At 49.7% G+C, this 18,868-nt stretch overlaps 2 protein-coding genes across 7 annotated transcripts; both read left to right on the forward strand.

Annotated features, from left to right (window-relative positions):
- Positions 1-677: 677 nt before the first annotated feature.
- Clk2 (CDC like kinase 2) lies at positions 678-13,029 on the forward strand. Of its 5 annotated transcripts, none has more exons than XM_041656565.1 (13): positions 678-959; positions 3,001-3,170; positions 4,699-4,927; positions 5,605-5,692; positions 6,041-6,107; positions 6,273-6,389; positions 8,597-8,763; positions 9,642-9,736; positions 10,625-10,754; positions 10,845-10,927; positions 11,086-11,165; positions 11,342-11,432; positions 12,055-13,029. In XM_041656565.1, exons 2-13 carry the CDS (start codon positions 3,001-3,003, stop codon positions 12,238-12,240), a joined length of 1,503 nt encoding a protein of 500 aa, XP_041512499.1. In that variant the 5' UTR covers positions 678-959; the 3' UTR covers positions 12,241-13,029. The 5 variants fall into 5 exon arrangements, with proteins under 5 accessions (XP_041512499.1, XP_041512501.1, XP_041512502.1 ...); XM_041656567.1 differs by having other exon boundaries at positions 5,608-5,692; XM_041656568.1 differs by having other exon boundaries at positions 4,702-4,927.
- A 210-nt stretch (positions 13,030-13,239) lies between these two features.
- Positions 13,240-18,852, forward strand: Scamp3 (secretory carrier membrane protein 3). 2 transcript variants are annotated; one of them, XM_041656571.1, is made up of 9 exons: positions 13,240-13,425; positions 13,759-13,836; positions 15,032-15,160; positions 15,242-15,362; positions 16,571-16,699; positions 17,015-17,174; positions 17,268-17,369; positions 17,802-17,919; positions 18,447-18,852. In XM_041656571.1, the coding sequence occupies exons 1-9, from the start codon at positions 13,360-13,362 to the stop codon at positions 18,591-18,593; spliced, it is 1,050 nt and encodes a 349-aa protein (XP_041512505.1). In that variant the 5' UTR covers positions 13,240-13,359; the 3' UTR covers positions 18,594-18,852. The 2 variants fall into 2 exon arrangements, with proteins under 2 accessions (XP_041512505.1, XP_041512506.1); XM_041656572.1 differs by having other exon boundaries at positions 15,242-15,359.
- The last annotated feature ends 16 nt before the right edge of the window (positions 18,853-18,868 follow it).

Below are 18,868 nucleotides of genomic sequence, written 5' to 3' on the forward strand. Positions count from 1 at the left end.
GCTCTACATTTTTCTCTGCTCCCCTCCCTGCCTCTCCCCTCCCCACTTCAATCCTTTCCCAAGGTCCCCATGCTCCCAATTTACTCAGCTCTTGTACAGACAAATAATTTAAGGTAAATCTAAAAACACAGAGAGAAGATTCAATAAATTTTTACTTAATATAAATTAGCTAAAACATCATGGTTCCCCATTCTGGTCTCCAATTCTCCCCTTCTTGCCTGGCCATGCAACTGCCTCAAACATAAATCACTTTTGTGCAGGACAAAGCGGGACCTCTCCTTGCTGGCCTTGAGCAGCAGGAGGATGTATTTTCAAGCTATGTTTGAAGAATCTGACTTCATAAAGCCTCACTGGAGTCGTTTGCCTAAGTGAAACAATGTAATTAGCATTCCTTTCCTTAAACCTCCAATATTAAATAAGCCACAAATGTCTTCAAGTGAAGAGCAAGGAGGAGGCATGGGGAAGGATGAGTACAGGGCAACAAACACGTGACACGCTCCTAGTGCCACCCGACCCGAAACCACAGGCGCTCCCAGAGCTTCACGGACTCCCGCGGGTGCCGGTGAAGCCGAGGCGTAAACCGAAAAGGGCCGGGTGTGCGAGGGCGGAGCCCATCAGAGCCTGGGAAGTGACGCAGGACGTGCGTGCGTACGTGCGTGTGTGCGCGCTCGCTCACGGCAGCGGCGGCGGAGCGGAGAGGCCAGAGCCGGAGACCGAGCTGGGATCGGGCCCCGGGCGGGGGCGGTGCGAGAGGCGCCGAGCGGATCCTGGGGGCGGGGACGGAGCCCGGGCGGGCGGGACTGGAGCAGAGCCCGGGAACGGGGCGGGAGGTCCCAGGGCCCCGGGTTGGGGGGTGGAGCCGCACTTCGTCGCCGCGGGGGTGCCGGGACTCCGGCCGCAGTGCCGCCGCCATCACGGACTTCCTGTGGGACAAGCGCACGGGCCTCGCCGCCAGAACGGTGAGCGCGCGGGCTGACGGACCTTGGGGCCTCGGAAAGATGGCTACCACCAGACGGGCGGCGACGGGATGAGGCGAAATTAGGAATGTTGGGCTCTGGAAGTAGCTGAGTAGTAGCGCGATTAGAGGGAGGGAGGCCGACCGCTCCGGTGTAGCGACGAGACCTATAGTAAACTTGGAGGGCGCCGTAGAAGTGATGAGATAGGGACAGGAGCGGTCCCAGACGTGCAAAAGTTGGCCCAAGGGTTTAATTGGAACCGAGAAGTGTTGCTTGAAGTGTACAGGAAGAGTTTGACTCCAGGGAATTAGCCAGGGTTTTCTGTGTAAAAAAGGGGGAAGCAAGATTTAGGAGTTGAGAAAGTAGACTGGATTGACTTTTCTAGGAAGGACCCAAGTGACTTTGTAATAGGGTGTCCGAAGTGAGATGGCATTTATGTTAATTAAGTTAGTCAAGATTGAGTTACCTGGGAAAGGCTCCTGCTTCCATCTTCTTGTTTTGCCAGCCACTTTAGGCCAATGCACTGTAGGTCACCTTTCTTAATTTAAGGAGGTTGAGAGGAAGTGGCCCAAAATGGCAACCAGATGTTGGAGTTAAACCTGCAAACCTCATGTTCTCGGTCCTGGGCCAAAACTGTACCTGAGATTCATTCTACTGAGCTTGTCCATTGCTTTTCTGGAGTGGAAGAGTGATTTTGCTCTGTTTTTTTTTTTTTCCCCTGACCGAAAAATTACTTATGAACCATAAGCAGTCCAGTTTTATTTAGTGGAGGCCCAGTTATTAGTTATGTTAGTTAAAAACTAGTTGTTAGGCTGGGGGTGTAGCTCAGTTGATAGGATGGTTCTCACTAGCATGCTTGAAGCTCTGGGTTGATCTCCAGCTGTGTAAAGCCAGACGTGCCGGGGCTGCTCTGTAAGTTCTCTTGGAAGAGAAGGTAGGAGGGTCAGCTGTTCAAGGCCATCCTAGGTAGCACAGCAAAATTGAGGACAAGCTGGGTGGTGGTGATCCCAGGGCTCAGGAGGCAGAGGCAGGCTGATCTCTATGTGTTCGAGGCTAGCTTGGTCTACAATAGCTAGTTCCAGGACAGGCTCCAAAGCTACAGAGAAACCCTGTCTCAAAAAAAAAAAAAATTGAGGACAGCCTAGGATATGTTAGGTCACACTTCACACACACACACAAAGAAAAAAGAAAACAATTGTGGTCTCATCTAAGACCAGAGACTAGGAAGATCTCTGAGTTCAAGTTTAGCCAGGTTTACATAAAAAGACCTTGTCTCAGGGGGGGAAAAGAGTCAAGCTTACTGGCACACACTTTTAATCTCAGCATTTGATAGGCACAGGCAGGTGGCTTTCTTGAGTTTGAGGCCAGCCTGGTCCACACAGAGTTCCAGGAGGGCCAGCATTACCGAGAAACCCTGTCTTGAAATGTCGAAAGAGGAAAAGGCCAGTTATTTTCTACCTAGTAAATACAGTGTGGTAGGGAAGATACAGATGGACCGCCACTTTGTGGTGCTGTTCACAGCTTTGTCAGATGTCTGGCCAAATGTGTGAGAGACATAGGACCACACCCTGGTCCCTCGAACTGAATTCCTGCCCTTGTACTACTACTCCTAATGGAGGAATGCGGGAGGGGGTAAGGCTTGTTGTTAATAACTAAAACAGTTGTGCAAACTAAAGCTGTATTTTGTTTGCTTGTGAAGAACACCGGAGGGCACAGCTGCATATAGATTGCAGCAGAGATGGACTGTGGCAGTATTTATCAGTCACATACTTGTCACCTGTCATGAACTATGGCTCAGACCTGAAGGTCTTCATGGAGTCACGTTTGAGGTAGAGCAATTGAATTTGACTTTCTTGACTTTTCAGCCAGAATTTGTAGGTGGTTGTGTAGTCTGTAAAGGAAAGTTATAGACACAAAGACAGAGAAGTCCATGTACTAGAAAGCATAAGAAGGCAGCTTTGTATCTCCAGAAGTCTGCAGTCCCAGAGAATGTTTCTGAACCCTCAGAATGATCCTTACCATTCTGCTTTTCCTTCCCTCCCAGATGCCTCATCCCCGAAGGTACCATTCCTCAGAGCGTGGTAGCCGGGGGAGTTATCACGAACACTATCGGAGCCGAAAGCATAAGCGAAGAAGAAGTCGCTCCTGGTCAAGTTCCAGTGACCGGACAAGGCAGCGGCGGAGGGAGGACAGCTATCACGTTCGGTCCCGAAGGTGAGCCCTCGGGAAGAGAGACTGATTCCAGGTCACAGGTTTTTTCATTTATTCAATAAATGTTGACTGGTAACATGCTGAAGCCAGTGGGCAAAGTAGCTGGCCGAAGTGACTTGGGGCTAGGTCTGTACTTCTGTGGTAGAGCATGTACCTAACATGCATTTGGTCCTTGGTTCACTTCCTGGCATTACAAATATATACATACTTCCAGTACTTGGGATGATGAGGCAGGATCAGTTCAAGGCTTCTTTGGACTTCATACTGAGTTTGAAGCCAGTGAAACTCTCAAAAAAAATTTTTTTTTGAAAGATGGTAGAGGGGGCTGGAGAGATGGCTCAGAGGTTGAGAGCACTGGCTGCTCTCCCAGAAGTCCTGAGTTCAATTCCCAGCAACCACATGGTGGGTCACAACCACCTGTGATGAAATCTGGCGCTCTCTTCTGGTGTGTGGGCATACATGGAGACAGAATGTTGTATGCATAATAAATAAATAAATCTTTTAAAAAAAAATGAAAGAAAGAAAGATGGTAGAGGAAGTGCTTAGGGAGGGAAGCTGCACCCACCAGGTTTTATTGGAATGGGTCTGGATGTGTGTAATTAAGAAGAAACTTACTTTTTTCCCTTCTTAAATTTTATGTGAGTGTTTTGCCTCCATATCTGTCTTACATTACATGTATCTCTGGTACCCTCAGCACCAGAAGAAGGTAGGTATGGAATCCCCTGGAACTGGAGTTATAGATGGTTGTGAACCTCCCTGTGGGCGATGGAAATTGAACCCAGGTCCTCTGCAAGAGCTGTCTCTTTAGCCCGTTTCCCACTGTTCCTGAGACAGGGTATCACTGTGTAGCCCTGGCTAGCCTAGAACTCACACAGATGTGCCTGCCTCCCCCACTGGAGCCCTGGGATTAGTGGTGTGTGCCACCATGCCTGACTCACGGAGAGCCTTATGAGAAAGGGACACCTAAGCTGGCCTGGTGGGACAGATGAGAATCAGCGGTCGAAATGTCTTCAGTGGTGAGAAGTGCATGCCATATACTAACAGCTAGAGAGCTCCTGAGCCAACATGAAAGTGAGGTCTATGGGGTTGAATAATTCAGTGGTGGGGCTGGAGAGACGGCTCAGTGGTTAAGAGCACTGACTGTTTTTCAGAGGACCCGTGTTCAATTCCCAGCACCCATATGGCAGCTCTCTGCTGTCTAGAACTCCAGTTTCAGGAGACTTGACACTCTCACAGAGACATTCATGCAGGCAAAACACCAATGCACATAAAATAAAAATAAATTAAAAAAAATAATTCCGTGGTATGGAGAGGAGTGGGTTGGATTAGAGCAAGGCCACATTTCATCTGGAAACTTTAGAGAGCAAGCGGGTTTTTGGTTCTGTGTCATTAGACAGGAGGAGCCCCAGAGGACGTCTGCAGGTGCTTCCTCATGTTACTCCTATGGTTCTTCTTTTCCTAAGATAGGACCTTGTCACATGGTGTGACAGGAAATGTGGCCTGGACCTTACGGGTGTTTGTTATCTAACAGCAGCTATGACGATCACTCATCTGATCGGCGGGTTTATGATCGTCGGTACTGCGGCAGCTACAGACGCAATGACTATAGCCGGGATCGAGCAGAGGCCTACTATGACACAGACTTTCGGCATTCCTATGAGTACCATCGGGAGAACAGCAGTTACAGAAGCCAGCGCAGCAGCCGGAGGAAGCACAGACGACGGAGGAGACGTAGCCGCACATTCAGCCGCTCATCTTCAGTGAGTGCCAGCCCGGACCTTTACTCTCTCCATTCTTTTTCAGTCCCTCAGGGACCCTGGTAATTAAAAAGTCCCCTTATTCTCACTCATGCTTTGAAGCATGAGCATTGGAGTGGGTACTGAGTGTGCCTATCCTCTTGGGAGCTCTCCGACTCTCAAGGGGCCCCAGATTTACTTTGGAGAGAGAAGGGCATGAGACATTTATGCCCTAAGTGATAAGTTGAGCTTGTGTTGGGAGCAGCTACTCTGCCCAGAGGCCTCTATTTTTTATGAGGGCCTTGGTTTTTTAAGGCCTCTATCTCCCAAGCCTTGGGCTCTGTAGCCCCTCAGGCAAGTTTGGGTTGGGGGGCAGGGGAAGACTGCATCTGCCTAGAAGGGTGCTTCATAGAGCATGGGGTTGTGGGTAACACTGGCAACATCATCAACATTTTCTGCTCTACTCGTGCCTTCTCCCTGTCCTGATTTGGGTTTGGGGACTTGGGATTATGCGCCGCTCTCTCTTCTCACACCAGTCCGCCTTACCGCATCTGACGTGTTCCCTTCCACTGTCCCCCATCATCGTCTGTCCCCCCTGGCTGGGCGCCTGTGACCGGTGACCCCTCCACCACCCACCCCGACTCCCTTCGGCCCCCGATCCGACACCTGGCTTGCTCCGACCCCCCCCACCCCCCCGACAGCAGCCCAGCAGCCGGAGAGCCAAGAGTGTAGAGGACGACGCTGAGGGCCACCTCATCTACCACGTCGGGGACTGGCTACAAGAGCGATGTACAAGCCAAATCGTAACAATCCTATAGCCTGTAATGGTCCCATAGTCATCCTAACGTCCCATGCCAACCCAAGTCACAGCCTCTTTTGCCTTTTCTCAGTGGTGTTGCTCATCTGGGTGGTTTGAGTTGCTGTTGAGAATTGACTGTTGTCCACTCCCAGCTCTCATGGCCCCTGGGTTAAAGGTGGTGGGAGTCACACAGGGGTTTTCTTCCCCTGCAGCCATCTGTGTCTCTTCCCCCTTCCTTCATCTCCTCACCCCAGGCTGCTGTGCCCTATTTCCTTCCAGCTCATCTCATTCCCCCTTTTCTCCCTCCCTCTCCCCGACCCTGCTTTCTTTCGTTTCAGATGAAATTGTAAGCACCTTAGGAGAAGGGACCTTTGGTCGCGTGGTGCAGTGTGTGGATCATCGCAGGTAACCGCTGGCCTGCTGCTTGCTCCACATCTGTTAGGCATGGAAGATTATGAGGCCGTCAAATTGTTGGTAGCTTAGACAGACAGAATTTCTTAGTACTTACACTGACCCAGTCAGTCTGAGATGTTCTTGAACCCAACAAACGCCTCCCCTGTTGACCTACAGGGGCGGAGCAAGAGTTGCCCTGAAGATCATTAAGAATGTGGAGAAGTACAAGGAAGCAGCCCGACTAGAGATCAACGTGCTAGAGAAGATCAATGAGAAAGACCCCGACAGCAAGAAGTAAGCAAGCAAAGGCGTGTGTGTGGAGCTAAGGGCTCCACCTCCGGAAGGAAGGAAGACTCCAGACAGGGCTAGGCGGGCAGGAGAATATAGACCTTCATGTCCTTTCTTTCTTTCTTTCTCTCTCTCTCTCTCTTTCTTTCTTTCTTTCTGACATGGTTTTTCTGTGTGATTCTTGCTGGCCTCAAACCTTACAGAACAGGCTGGTCTTGAGCTTGCAGAAATCCTCCTGCCTCTGCCTCCTGAGTGCTGAGATTAAAGACGTGTGCCACCACACCCAACCCATTCAATTTTTGATCATATAAGAGTAGGAGACCAGTAGGATGGGCCTGTGACATTCTTTAATCCCCCCGCTTGTCTTTATCACATTTAGATTGCTCTGCAATCTGGGCATGCCCCTGGCAGTGATAAACATCACTATTGATGGTCCTAGCCACTTGGGAGAGAGGAAAGACAGATTGGGAGTGCAAAGCCTGGCTGGGCGACAGAGCAAGCTTGAGAATTTAGTAAGACCTTTTCCCACAAATGAAAAAGGTGCTGGAGATGTAACCCAGGGATGGAGTGCCACCCAACTATCTTACAGAGTCCTAAATTCAAACCCCAATACAACATACAGACACAAAATTTGTTCAGGAAACTGAGGCAGGAGACTCAGATGTTTGAGGCTAGTGCTAGAGTGTATGCTGCTGTTGGATAGGACCGGAGTTTAGTTTCCAGTACCCATATAGAAACTCACAATAATTTACAGGAGCCAGGCAGTGGTGGCACAGGATTTAATCCCAGCAGAGGCAAAGGCTGGCAGATCTCAGTTCACAACCAGACTGGCCTACAGAGTGAGTTCCAGGACAGCCAAGGCCATGCAGAGAAGCCCTGTCTCAAAAAACAAAACAAAACATAGATCTAAGGAAATCTAGCATCTCTGGCTTCCTCAGAAATCTGCAGTCTCATGCCCATAACTCACACCTAATTACAAATAACATTTTTAAATGCAGTGGGCTGGAGTAGCAGACCCTTAGTGGTCCTGAGTGCTAACTGAAGAGTAGCAGGCTCTAGACCTTTGTTGAGACTGGGCATCTATGTGGTCCACACAGTCATAGACTAAGCATTGCATAAACTTGTGATGCAAAGGCTTGGTTGTTTTGTTTGTTTTTTGGGCAGTATCTCATTGTAGCCCAGGCTAGAGGCTACTCAGTTTTGTAGCCAAAGGCAAGGATAACTTTGATTCTTAATCCTCTTGCCTTCACCTGGGATTATAGAAGTGTACCACCACACCTAGTTTTATGTGGTATTGAGTATTAAACTTCTGTGCATGCTGGACTATATCATTTATATATGATTTAACCAAACAGTAAATGTAAACTTGGGCAGCGCAGTGCTGATAGGAAATGTCTGGCATTAGAGCTGGGACACAGTGGCATATTAATTTGAGACCAGGGTGGGCTATATATGAATTTCTAGGTCAGACTGGGCTACAGTGAGATCCAGACTTAACTGAGAATCCAGATTGTTTGGAATTTGGTGTTAATAGCTCTTCAACAAATAGGGGTGGGGGAGCTCATTTGTTTATTTGACACGGGGTCTTACTACATACCCCAAGCTGTCTTCAAATTCATGGTGATCCTCCTGCCTCTGAGTTCCTGAGTGCTCTGACTGCAGGAGTGCATCACCACACCTCGCTTAAAAAATAGGTTTTTTTTTTCCTTGAGGGTTGGGATTGATCATGAGTTCTTGCATAATAGGCAAGTGCTGTCTTCTGAATTTCAGCCCCAATCCAGCCAAGAAGTTTTGAACTACTTAAAATTATATAAAAATATGTTTGGGAGTTTGGCAGGTAGAGGTTTTTGTTTTGTCTTGTTTTTTTTTAAGTGACAGGGCATCACTTAAAAATGTGCAGGCAAACCTCAGACTCACTATGCAGTTGAGGATGACCTTGATCTTACGATTCTCCTGCCTCCACCTCCCCAGGGCTGGAATTGCAGGTTCATGTCAACATAACTGTTAAATATAATGCTGCAGGTGGAACCTTGGGTCTTGTGCATGCCAAGTAGGCGCTCTACCAAGTGAGCGACATTCCTAGCCTTTGTTAGTGATATTAACTGGCATATTTTTATACAACTGGAATCAACAACCGCGCAGTCCTTCCTTTTGGTGGGGTGGTGGGCTATTGGGATCATATTAGATATCCAACTTCCCCTATCTTTTCTCAGCCTCTGTGTCCAGATGTTTGACTGGTTTGACTACCATGGCCACATGTGTATCTCCTTTGAGCTTCTGGGCCTTAGCACCTTCGATTTCCTCAAAGACAACAACTACCTGCCCTACCCCATCCACCAAGTGCGCCACATGGCCTTCCAGCTCTGCCAGGCCGTCAAGTGTGAGTGGGGTGGGCTGAGGCGGACTCTGGGGCAGCGCTTCCTTCTATCAGACTTGGTCTGTATACTTGTGTGCTAGGCAAGCCCCTAACCAGTCAGTGTACCTGCACACCCGCGACTGTCTGACGTCTCTCCTGACGTAACTCCTTGACTGATGCCTTTCCCATCACTGGTTGCTCTCACTCCACACTCACAGTACAGCCCTTAGTGTCTTTTCCTCCCTTCTTTCTTGGAGAAGTGTTGGACAGCAGCACAAAAGCACAGAAGTCCTCTTGCTGGAGTCTTAGGTTTGTGTCATGGCGCTCTTCACTCACACAAAGCACACGGAGAAGACTGACTCATTCATCTGAGGTACCAGCCTCGGAATGCAGAGTAATTGTTCCTTTGCGTCTTCACAGTGACACAGTTTGGGTTTGTTTGTTTGTTTGGTTGTTTTTTTTTTTTTTTTGGTTTGGTTTCGGTTTTTCGAGACAGGATTTCTCTAACTTTGGAGCCTGTCCTAGAACTAGCTGTTGAACCAAGCTGGCCTCAAACTCATAGAGATCCGCCTCTCTCTGCCTCCCAAGTGCTGGGATTAAAGGCGTATGCAGTTTTAATGAATTGAGTTTGCAGAATGTCTGATAACTTACATAGATCAAAGTCAAGACCAAATAAACACTCCCACTTGTAGCACGCGCTGCTTCCCATCAATGAACTATATATTTTACATTACTCAGGATAAAGCTCAGACCAGGCAGATCATTTAGTTGCAGAGCAGAAAGTAATCCCAGTGGAGTCTGGGCCTGCCTCCAGCTTTGTCCTTGGTACTCAGTCAGGGGTCAGCTGCTGCAGTTAGCACTAGCCACCTGGATCAAGCCTGATCTAGCCTTCTCCCCTGCAGTCCTCCATGATAACAAGTTGACACACACGGACCTCAAACCTGAAAATATTCTCTTTGTGAATTCAGACTACGAACTCACCTACAACCTAGAGAAGGTAAGATGGACAAGGGCCACCCTCTGTCCAAAGGGGCAGGCAACTGGGCCAGTTGGCTTTTGGTTAGCTGTGTTCTCCCTTTGACCAATTTCTCCCTGTCTGGCTTCAGCTGGGTAAAACCAGTGTACCCCAATAAATGTAAAGGGAACAGTTTAAGGAGACTTAAATTGAAAGACAATTTGGAACATTTTCTGATAGGATGGAAGAGGCCGTGCTCTCTCTTTCAGATGCGCATTTCTGTGTAGTAGGAGAACAACTTGCCGGACAGCTTGAGTCTCAGTGCTAAAGGGCCTCCTCACTGGTTTTTGGTTTTTGTTTTGTTTTTTGGTAGATTTTATTTATTATGTGTAGTGTTCTGCCTGCAGGTAGACATGCCGACCAGAAGAGGGCACCAGATCTCATTATAAATGGTTGTGAGCTGCCATGTGTTTGCTGGGAATTAACTCAGGACCTCTGGAAGAGCAGCCAGTGCTCTTACTCACTGAGCCAACTCTCTAGCCCACTCCTTACTTTCTGCTACAAATTACAGATTTCCAAAACAGCACACCAGACACTTTAGTCGTTGAGGACTTAGAGACTTCCATATTATTTCATAATTATTTCTTTAGTCTTCTTCCTTTCCTATTCTTAAAGTACTGCTGTAAGAGCTGGTGTGGTGGCACAAGCTGGTAGTCCCAGCACTTGGGAGGCTCTGAGGCATGAGGATTGCTGCAGGTTCAAAGCCTGACATGGCACATAGTGAAATCCTGTTTCAACATACAATAACAAAATACCAGGGGCCAGATTTCCCTGGGTATATGGGAAAGGCTACATTTTTCAGACTCAAAAGCTCCTTAGTCTGTGAATCTCAGTCTGACAGAGATTCATTCCCATCTGCTTTGCTCCTAGAAGCGAGATGAGCGCAGTGTGAAGAGCACAGCTGTGCGGGTGGTAGACTTCGGCAGTGCCACCTTTGACCATGAACACCATAGCACCATTGTCTCCACTCGCCATTACCGGGCCCCAGAGGTCATCCTTGGTAAGGGAGCTCAGGGCTGCCCAATGTGTGAAGTGATGTAAGGGTAGAGTGTCCTAAGCATCTTAATACCTCTTGCTCCTCACCACACAGAGTTGGGCTGGGCACAGCCTTGTGATGTGTGGAGCATAGGCTGTATCATCTTTGAGTACTACGTTGGCTTCACCCTCTTCCAGGTAAGTGGTGGGGATATTACTGGGCCACCTGGCATTCTTCTGCCCATTTTCTTGATCTGCTGAGGACATACTTACGCAGCCCTCCACATTGCCCATCTGGCATCTAGTCCCCAGCATTCCTTCCTAGTGCCATAATTAGATCTATCTTTGTTTCCCAGACCCATGACAACAGAGAGCATCTAGCCATGATGGAAAGGATCTTGGGTCCTATCCCTTCTCGGATGATCCGAAAGACAAGGTGAATCTTGAGCAGGAGGGGCTGCCCTTTTCTCTCCATGGAGTCTGTCTGTTGCACATCATTTTCTTCTCTCGTTGATGCCCCCGAGCCCCCACTTTCTTTCACATGGTTAAACAAGGGAAAGCATTTTATAAAAGGGGAACCTTCTGATGCAACAACTTCCCCTTCCCCTCTAGAAAACAGAAATATTTTTATCGGGGTCGCCTGGATTGGGATGAGAACACATCAGCTGGGCGCTACGTGCGTGAGAACTGCAAACCACTGCGGGTGAGCCCGGAGAGGGGTATATGTTGTCCACACTCCAAAGGTTGCTTCCTTCCTAGGGTAGTCTGCCCCTGGAATGCACTTTATAAGCAGGAGGTTAGGACAGGGAGTATGGAAAACTGAAAGAAAATTTGGTCAACAATGGACAGAGAAGAGAGGAGGTTAGATAGCCTAACTTTGAGACATCCACAAGCCATAGCCATGTCCTGGATTCTTTAGGTCAGACAGAAAAGAATAAGCTAGCTTTGAAGAGCTTATGCTTTAATGTGGAACTCCAGAAGACTCGTGGAGTTGACGAGGATATGCAGTAAAACTTTGAACGACACTGTGCTAGTAGGAATATAGGTTGGTCACAGTGTGATTGTGGTGAGGTAGCATTCAAATCGCATGCAAACCGAGTCTTGGTTCTTTTTCCCAAAAGGAAAGGTAGGGCTGTGAGGGAGGCAGAGAGCTAGGGATGGTGGCACAGGCTTACAATTTCAGCACTTGGGGTGCTGAGGCAGCTGCAGTGCATAGAACAGCTGGGCTCTGTAGAGATCTTATCTCACAAGGAGAATGGAAAGGAAAGAAAGATAATAAAAGTTTGTCAGGCAGCCCACTTTACCTTCTTCCTGCCCTCCACCAGCGATATCTGACCTCAGAGGCAGAGGAACACCACCAGCTCTTCGATCTGATTGAAAGCATGCTAGAGTATGAACCTGCTAAGCGGCTGACCTTAGGTGAAGCCCTCCAGCACCCTTTCTTCGCCTGCCTTCGGACTGAGCCACCCAACACCAAGTTGTGGGACTCCAGTCGGGATATCAGTCGGTGACAATGAGGCTTTGGACCCTCCTGCTTCTTGTGTAGCAGTGGGTGTCCAGTCCAGGACACTGGTGCTTTTTTATACGAGAGAACAGAGCCAGAACTCAGCCCTCTCCTGCCCTTGGCTCCTTTATACCTGTAAATATGTAAAATAGTGTATATATGACAGAACTTGTACCTGTCACCTCAACTCCTGCCTTGTATATACTGCTCTTTACACTCTTCCAACCACATCTGCCTCTCATGTGGAGTTGATGTAGGGCAGAGTGAGGTAACCAGGTGGTGTCTACCCCATGTTTTATAAGGGATTTTGTACAGTCTTTGTGAAATAAATGCTTCATCTGACCCCCATCCCTGGAATTTGAGGATCAAGGGTATTGGGGTAAAGGGGTAAAACAATTGGTAGCTATTCTGAATTTGGGTACAAAGGCAGATCTTTGCCTTCCCAAGTTAGAGCCAAGACTATGAATTTAAATGCACTTTCTTTTCGAAGGTAGTAAAGATTAAAACAGATGCAATCAGGTAGAAGTTGTGTGATCTGGAGTAGTTACTGTTGGGAAATAGCTTTGACCCTGTAAATAAGTGGGCATGTGACGGTAGCCATGAGGCTGTCCCCCTAGTAGAGCCTTCCGCGGGCGGTGGTAGCCCACGCCTTTAATCCCAACACAGAGAAAGGCAGATCTCTGAGGCCAGCCTGGTATACAAGAGCTAGTTCCAGGACAGGCTCCAAAGCTACCGAGAAACCTTGTTTCGAAAAATAAAAAAAGAAAACAGTCTCCAGCCACTGTCCAGTGCAAAAACTTCCCATCTGTGTTCCGTTCCTTTACGTGAGGTCACTTGGGATGAGTTCTTTCCTGCTAGCAGTCACGTGGAGGAAGTGCGGCGCTAGACTGCGGAGACTGGTCCAGGGTTATCACGTGAGGTGCGTCCCGCTTAAGTTTTTTTACTGAGGCGCAAGCGCAGTTTGTTGCTGCTGCGGGAATCTTAGCGACTCTTCCGGTTGCCTTAACCAATTGGAACACAGATAAGCGGGTAGACCGAGCGCACGGAGGGAGTTCTCAGGGCCGCCGGCGCGGTACTCCCGCGGCAGGGGCGTGGAGGGCAGGGGCGGCCGGCCTCACTTACAAACATGGCTCAGAACAGAGACGGCGGGAACCCGTTCCCTGACTCCGGCGAGCTTGACAATCCCTTTCAGGTGACTTGCGCCGGCCTCCTTTGAGCAGTCTTTCCCCTAATCTGTGGGGTCGGACGGCTATTCCCATTCGTGACATTTGACCCAGGGAAGGAGTGTCTCTACGTGGAGGTTACGGTAGCTCCAGGCCAGTGAGCACTGGGGGGCTAATGGGAAGCGGGCTCTGCCCTTGTAATGAGTGGGTTCTAGCAATATAGGGTGATGGAGTTGAAGGCAAATGTTGGGAACAACGGCGTGTCACCGAGTCTCAGTACTTAGAGCTACCAGCAGTTTGGGGAAGTTCCTAGGAATTCCCTTGGCATCGAATGCCCCCTGAACCCACGTCTCTGCTCTCAGGACCCAGCTGTGATCCAGCACCGACCCAGCCAGCAGTATGCCACGCTTGATGTGTACAACCCTTTTGAGAACCGAGAGGTGAGCAATTAGAAGGAACACAGAAGAGCAGGGGAAGGGAAGTTTGTGAGAAGCTCCGTCTGTGCGTACTGGGGCTTTAAGTGCTGTGTATTTTAGCTCTCTGAGAGACAACATACAATCAGGGCAAGCCTACCCAGGGCAACGGAGTCGTCTAGTTTGGAGTTAGGAAAGTCAGTCCAGGGAGGACCTTCGGTCTGTGGAAAGGCTTACTTGAAGAGAATCGAGGTTGGGGCTTTTCAGGGTTGAGAAACCTGCTTAGGTCTGCAATCAGAGTGCAGACGATGAGGAGGACTAGTAGACATTTGAGAGTAGAGGAGTTAAGGGGAGCACGGGGCTATAGCTCAGTTGGAGAGGGCTTAATCCCCAGCCCACAGCACTACATAAACAGGATGGAGACACTTGAGAGGTACAGGCAGGAGTAGTCAAAGTCCAAGTCATCCTTGGCTAGTAGCAAGTTGGAGAACAGAGTGGGATGTATGAGACTCAGGGAGTGGGGAAAAGCCGGGTAGCCCAGGTGCTAAAGGCTCAGCCTGAGTTCAGTCCCAGGACCAGTATGATGGAGAACAGAGCAAGCTCCCACAAGTTCTCCTCTGACCTCCACAGCCACACCATGATTTGAGAGCGCACACACATGAGTAAATAAATGTAATTTTAAAAAGTTAAGGAGGGACTGGAGAGATGGCTCAGCAAATGAGAGTATTGGCTGCTCTTCCAGAGAATCCCAGGTTCACTTCCCAGCACCCTCATGGCAGCTCGCAACTGTCTGTAACTTCAGTTCCAGGGGATCCGACACCCTCACACATACATGCAGGCAAAACAGAAATACACATGAAATAAATAAATAAATCTTTAAAGAAAAAGTTAAGGAGACAATATGTGGATAAATGCTTCATGTATTACTGAAGCGTTGGATAAGAGGCGTGGCCAGGACTGCTACAGTCCTGAAAGAGGTGTCCAACTTAAACTCACACAAAGTAGCTTCCTATTGGGCACATGACACAGGACTACCCAGTGCTTAAACTAAGGCAGGAGGATTGCAAGTTCTAGACTAGCCCAAGTGCCTGTTGTCTCGAAAAAAAAAGCAAACAGCAAGGAGGTTCCAGACTGTCGGAGAGGAGCTGCTGATGTGGCAGATAAGGCACGCAGACGAGATCTCGGTGTTACCAGCTGACCTCTTGAGGCTTGTTTCCTACAGCCCCCGCCAGCCTATGAGCCTCCTGCCCCAGCCCCAGCCCCTTTGCCGCCACCCTCAGCTCCCACTGTACAGTCCTCAAGGAAGCTCAGCCCAACAGAGCCCAAGAACTATGGCTCCTACAGCACTCAGGTAAGCAGGGGGGTGCAGCTGGTAAGGAAAGCAGCCGGCGCTGGTCTGCAGCTCACAACTGCCTCTGCTCCTGTTGTATAGGCTTCTGCTGCAGCTGCCACTGCGGAGCTGATCAAGAAGCAGGAGGAGCTCAACCGGAAGGCAGAGGAGTTGGACCGCCGGGAGCGAGAGCTGCAGCATGTTGGCCTGGGTGGCACAGGTAGTAAGTAGGTCTTGGTAGGTGAGAAAGAACGCTTGATAGTTTGGAAGGAGCTGCGAAAACATCTTAGATCATATGTTCATCAGTCAGGTATTAAAACTGAGTTTAGTTAGAGTTGGCACTGCTTCTTAACCATGGGATCTTATGCAGTTAAATAATGGGTTTGTTTTTTAAAGATTTATAATATTTTTATTTTGTGCATTTGACTGTTTTACCTGCATGTATGCAAATGCATCCATATCTGTGCTATGTCCATGGAGGCCAGAAGAGAACAGCAGAACCCCCTAGAGCTGGAGTTACAGACTGTTGTAAACCCTCATGTGGGTGCTGGGAACCAAACACTGCACCTTTGCCAGAGTCATCACTCCAGCCCTGGGCTGGTGGTCTCAGAAATCCCACCACTGAGCCAGGCAGTGGTGGCGCACGCCTTTAATCCCAGCACTCAAAACACCACCACCGGGGGCTGGAGAGATAGCTTAGAGGTTAAGAGCATTGCCTGCTCTTCCAACGGTCCTGAGTTCAATTCCCAGCAACCACATGGTGGCTCACAACCATCTGTAATGGGGCCTGGTGCCCTCTTCTGGCCTGCAGACCTACACACAGACAGAATATTGTATATATAATATATAAATAAAATATTTTATAAAAAAAAAACCAACAGCAAAAAAATCACACCACTGAAGTTTCTTGCTTTTTTTTTTTCAAGAAGGGTTTTTTCTCTAGATTTGGAGCCTTCCCTGGAACTCATTCTGTAGACCAGGCTGGCCTCGAACTCACAGAGATCCGCCTGCCTCTGCCTCCTGAGTGCTGGGACTAAAGGCGTGCGCTACCACCCCAGCCAGTTTCCTGTTTTCTAAAATGTTCTTATTTTACAAAGTAGGAAATCGTAAGGGTTGAATAAATTCACCTATGCAGAGTTTTTGACACGATCCGCAAATATTACAGATAGTAACTTTGCTTACTCCTCTTTTTCTGTTCTTTGTTTTGTCTTGGAAGGGTCTGTGTAGACCAGGCTGAGCTGGAACTTCCTGTCCTCCTGCCCAGCCTCCTCAGTGTGGGATAATACGTGCACTCTGCCATGCCTCCTGCTTTCCACTTTTTGTTTCTTTGGATCCATACCTGAGAAGACAGGAGTGGAGGGAAGAGGGGAGAGTGTCCCTTGCTGATTTACACTCATTTGTGAGGCCTTCCTCCTGCTTTTTGCCTTACAGCTCGACAGAACAACTGGCCTCCCCTACCATCTGTTTGCCCAGTCCAGCCTTGCTTTTTCCAGGACATCTCCATGGAGATCCCACAAGAATTCCAGAAGACTGTGTCCACCATGTACTACCTCTGGTTGTGTGAGTGTGAGAAGTCTTTTTGGGAGACATTGCAGATAATGTGAATGCCCCAGAGTACACTCTGAAAGCGAGGCCCTTTAGGGTTACTCTCTCTCATGGTGTGTGTGTTCTTAGCCCACCCTTCCTCTGTCACCACAGATAAATGCATTCTGAATTACTGCAAATTTTTTTCAAGGAGATCATGCCTGATCTGTGGGGTTCATTCTCTAGGGCATGGGGTGCCATCCTTTCATGCTGTTGCCACACTGGGAAGGCATTTGTGGCAGGCTTCACTGCATTCCAGACAGCCCCTCATCCTGTCCCTCTGCCCCTCAGGCAGCACTTTGGCTCTTGTCCTGAATTTCCTGGCCTGCCTGGCCAGGTTCTGTGTGGACACCAGCAGTGGGTCCGGCTTTGGGCTGTCCATGCTCTGGCTCCTCCTCTTCACCCCCTGCTCCTTCGTCTGCTGGTACCGCCCGATGTATAAGGCTTTCAGGTACGTGAGGGCCAGGCGGGGATCTGCAGGGGGTCCCATAGCTGCTCCTCCAACCCCAGTCTTAATTCCCCCACACTTTTTTTCTCTTTGCAGGAGTGATAGTTCATTCAATTTCTTCGTTTTTTTCTTCATTTTCTTCGTCCAGGATGTGTTCTTTGTCCTCCAGGCCATTGGCATCCCAGGGTGGGGCTTCAGGTGTGTGAGTTGCCACCTCTCCTCCCTCGCCTCTTCCTCCCACCCTAGGCAATTCAGTTACGAGGTAGAGTTGTCCAGTAGGGGACATGTGGGCTTTCCCCAAAGAGGCTGATTTAACAAGTCAAGATACTTGGCTAGAGAGCCCAGGGAGCTCTAGACAGGAGCAGCTGAAGAAGTCTTCCTGGGGACGTCCATGTCACCACAGTTGAGAGAAGGGAGCACCCTGAAGTGAGAAGATCCTATTCTGAGTGAGGACGCCAGGAGAGCTAGGAGCTAACGCTTCAGAGATAAGTGTTACAAGAGTAGATGCAGTGGGACTGGTTCGTGGAAGGCCGCCATATTGGTGACCACTGATGGGCGTGTTACGTATTCACAGCATACCCAGTGAAGACTGGGAAAACAGCCCTCCTTACCAACACCTCTTCCCCACAGTGGCTGGGTGTTCGCGATTGTGGCGGTGGGCACCAACCCAGCCGTGGCTGTGCTCATGCTGCTTGTTGCCCTGCTCTTCACTGGCATCGCCGTGCTGGGGATTGTGATGTTGAAGCGGGTGAGGGACACGGCGGGAGTGGGGGCGAGGGGGTGAGAGCACAGATCCCCAGGGGGCGAGGGGGTGAGAGCACAGGTCCCTAGGGGGTGAGGGACACGGCGGGAGTGGGGGCGAGGGGGTGAGAGCACAGGTCCCTAGGGGGTGAGGGACACGGCGGGAGTGGGGGCGAGGGGGTGAGAGCACAGGTCCCTAGGGGGTGAGGGACACGGCGGGAGTGGGGGGCGAGGGGGTGAGAGCACAGGTCCCTAGGGGGTGAGGGACACGGCGGGAGTGGGGGCGAGGGGGTGAGAGCACAGGTCCCCAGGGGTGCCGAGTGGAACATTAAGAAGGAACCAGGGCAGAGCAAGAGGAGGGGCGGGTTCTCAACTAATGGACTTTGGGGCGGGGAGGGAGGAATTTATGTGTTTTGAGGGAGTGTCATCCCGGAAGGAAAGGCGAGAGCAGTAGACCCGTGAGTGGTGGTGTCAGCTTGGGGTGGGGTGGGAGAGACTTGCCTATGTTGTGATGTGTCTGCCATCTTCTTGCAGATCCACTCCTTGTACCGCCGAACAGGTGCCAGCTTTCAGAAAGCCCAGCAGGAGTTTGCTGCTGGTGTCTTCTCCAACCCTGCGGTTCGGACTGCTGCTGCCAATGCAGCCGCCGGGGCTGCTGAAAATGCCTTCAGGGCCCCATGATGTCCCCTGGGATGCCCTGGCCCTCTCCCTGGAGTCTCAGGGGTTTGGGGAGGCATTGCTACTTAATAACTTCTATGGGGCTCTTAATTCCACAGCCACGAATCTAAACCTGACTTGGAGGTTTGGGGAGCCCACTGTGACTCAGTCATCACTTGCCTTTATCCCCCATCTGGCGACACTGCTGCCACCTCTCACATACCCCAAACCCAGATTCCCTCTGCTGTGCCAAGGATGTCTCTTCCGTTATTTAAATTAAAAAGAAAAAAAAAAGTATG

This window comes from Microtus oregoni, unplaced genomic scaffold, assembly GCF_018167655.1.
Source record: "Microtus oregoni isolate MIOR12 unplaced genomic scaffold, Mior012 000007F_ref0000211, whole genome shotgun sequence".
Lineage (NCBI taxonomy): Eukaryota > Metazoa > Chordata > Mammalia > Rodentia > Cricetidae > Microtus > Microtus oregoni.

Coding starts and splice junctions, on each gene's coding strand:
- Clk2 (XM_041656565.1), top strand. CDS start 3,001: ATGCCTCATCCCCGAAGGTACCATTCCTCAGAGCGTGGTAGCCGGGGG. Junction 6,108..6,272: donor CAGTGTGTGGATCATCGCAG/GTAACCGCTGGC, acceptor GTTGACCTACAG/GGGCGGAGCAAGAGTTGCCC. Junction 8,764..9,641: donor GCTCTGCCAGGCCGTCAAGT/GTGAGTGGGGTG, acceptor TCTCCCCTGCAG/TCCTCCATGATAACAAGTTG.
- Scamp3 (XM_041656571.1), top strand. CDS start 13,360: ATGGCTCAGAACAGAGACGGCGGGAACCCGTTCCCTGACTCCGGCGAG. Junction 13,837..15,031: donor ACCCTTTTGAGAACCGAGAG/GTGAGCAATTAG, acceptor TGTTTCCTACAG/CCCCCGCCAGCCTATGAGCC. Junction 17,175..17,267: donor CCGATGTATAAGGCTTTCAG/GTACGTGAGGGC, acceptor TTCTCTTTGCAG/GAGTGATAGTTCATTCAATT.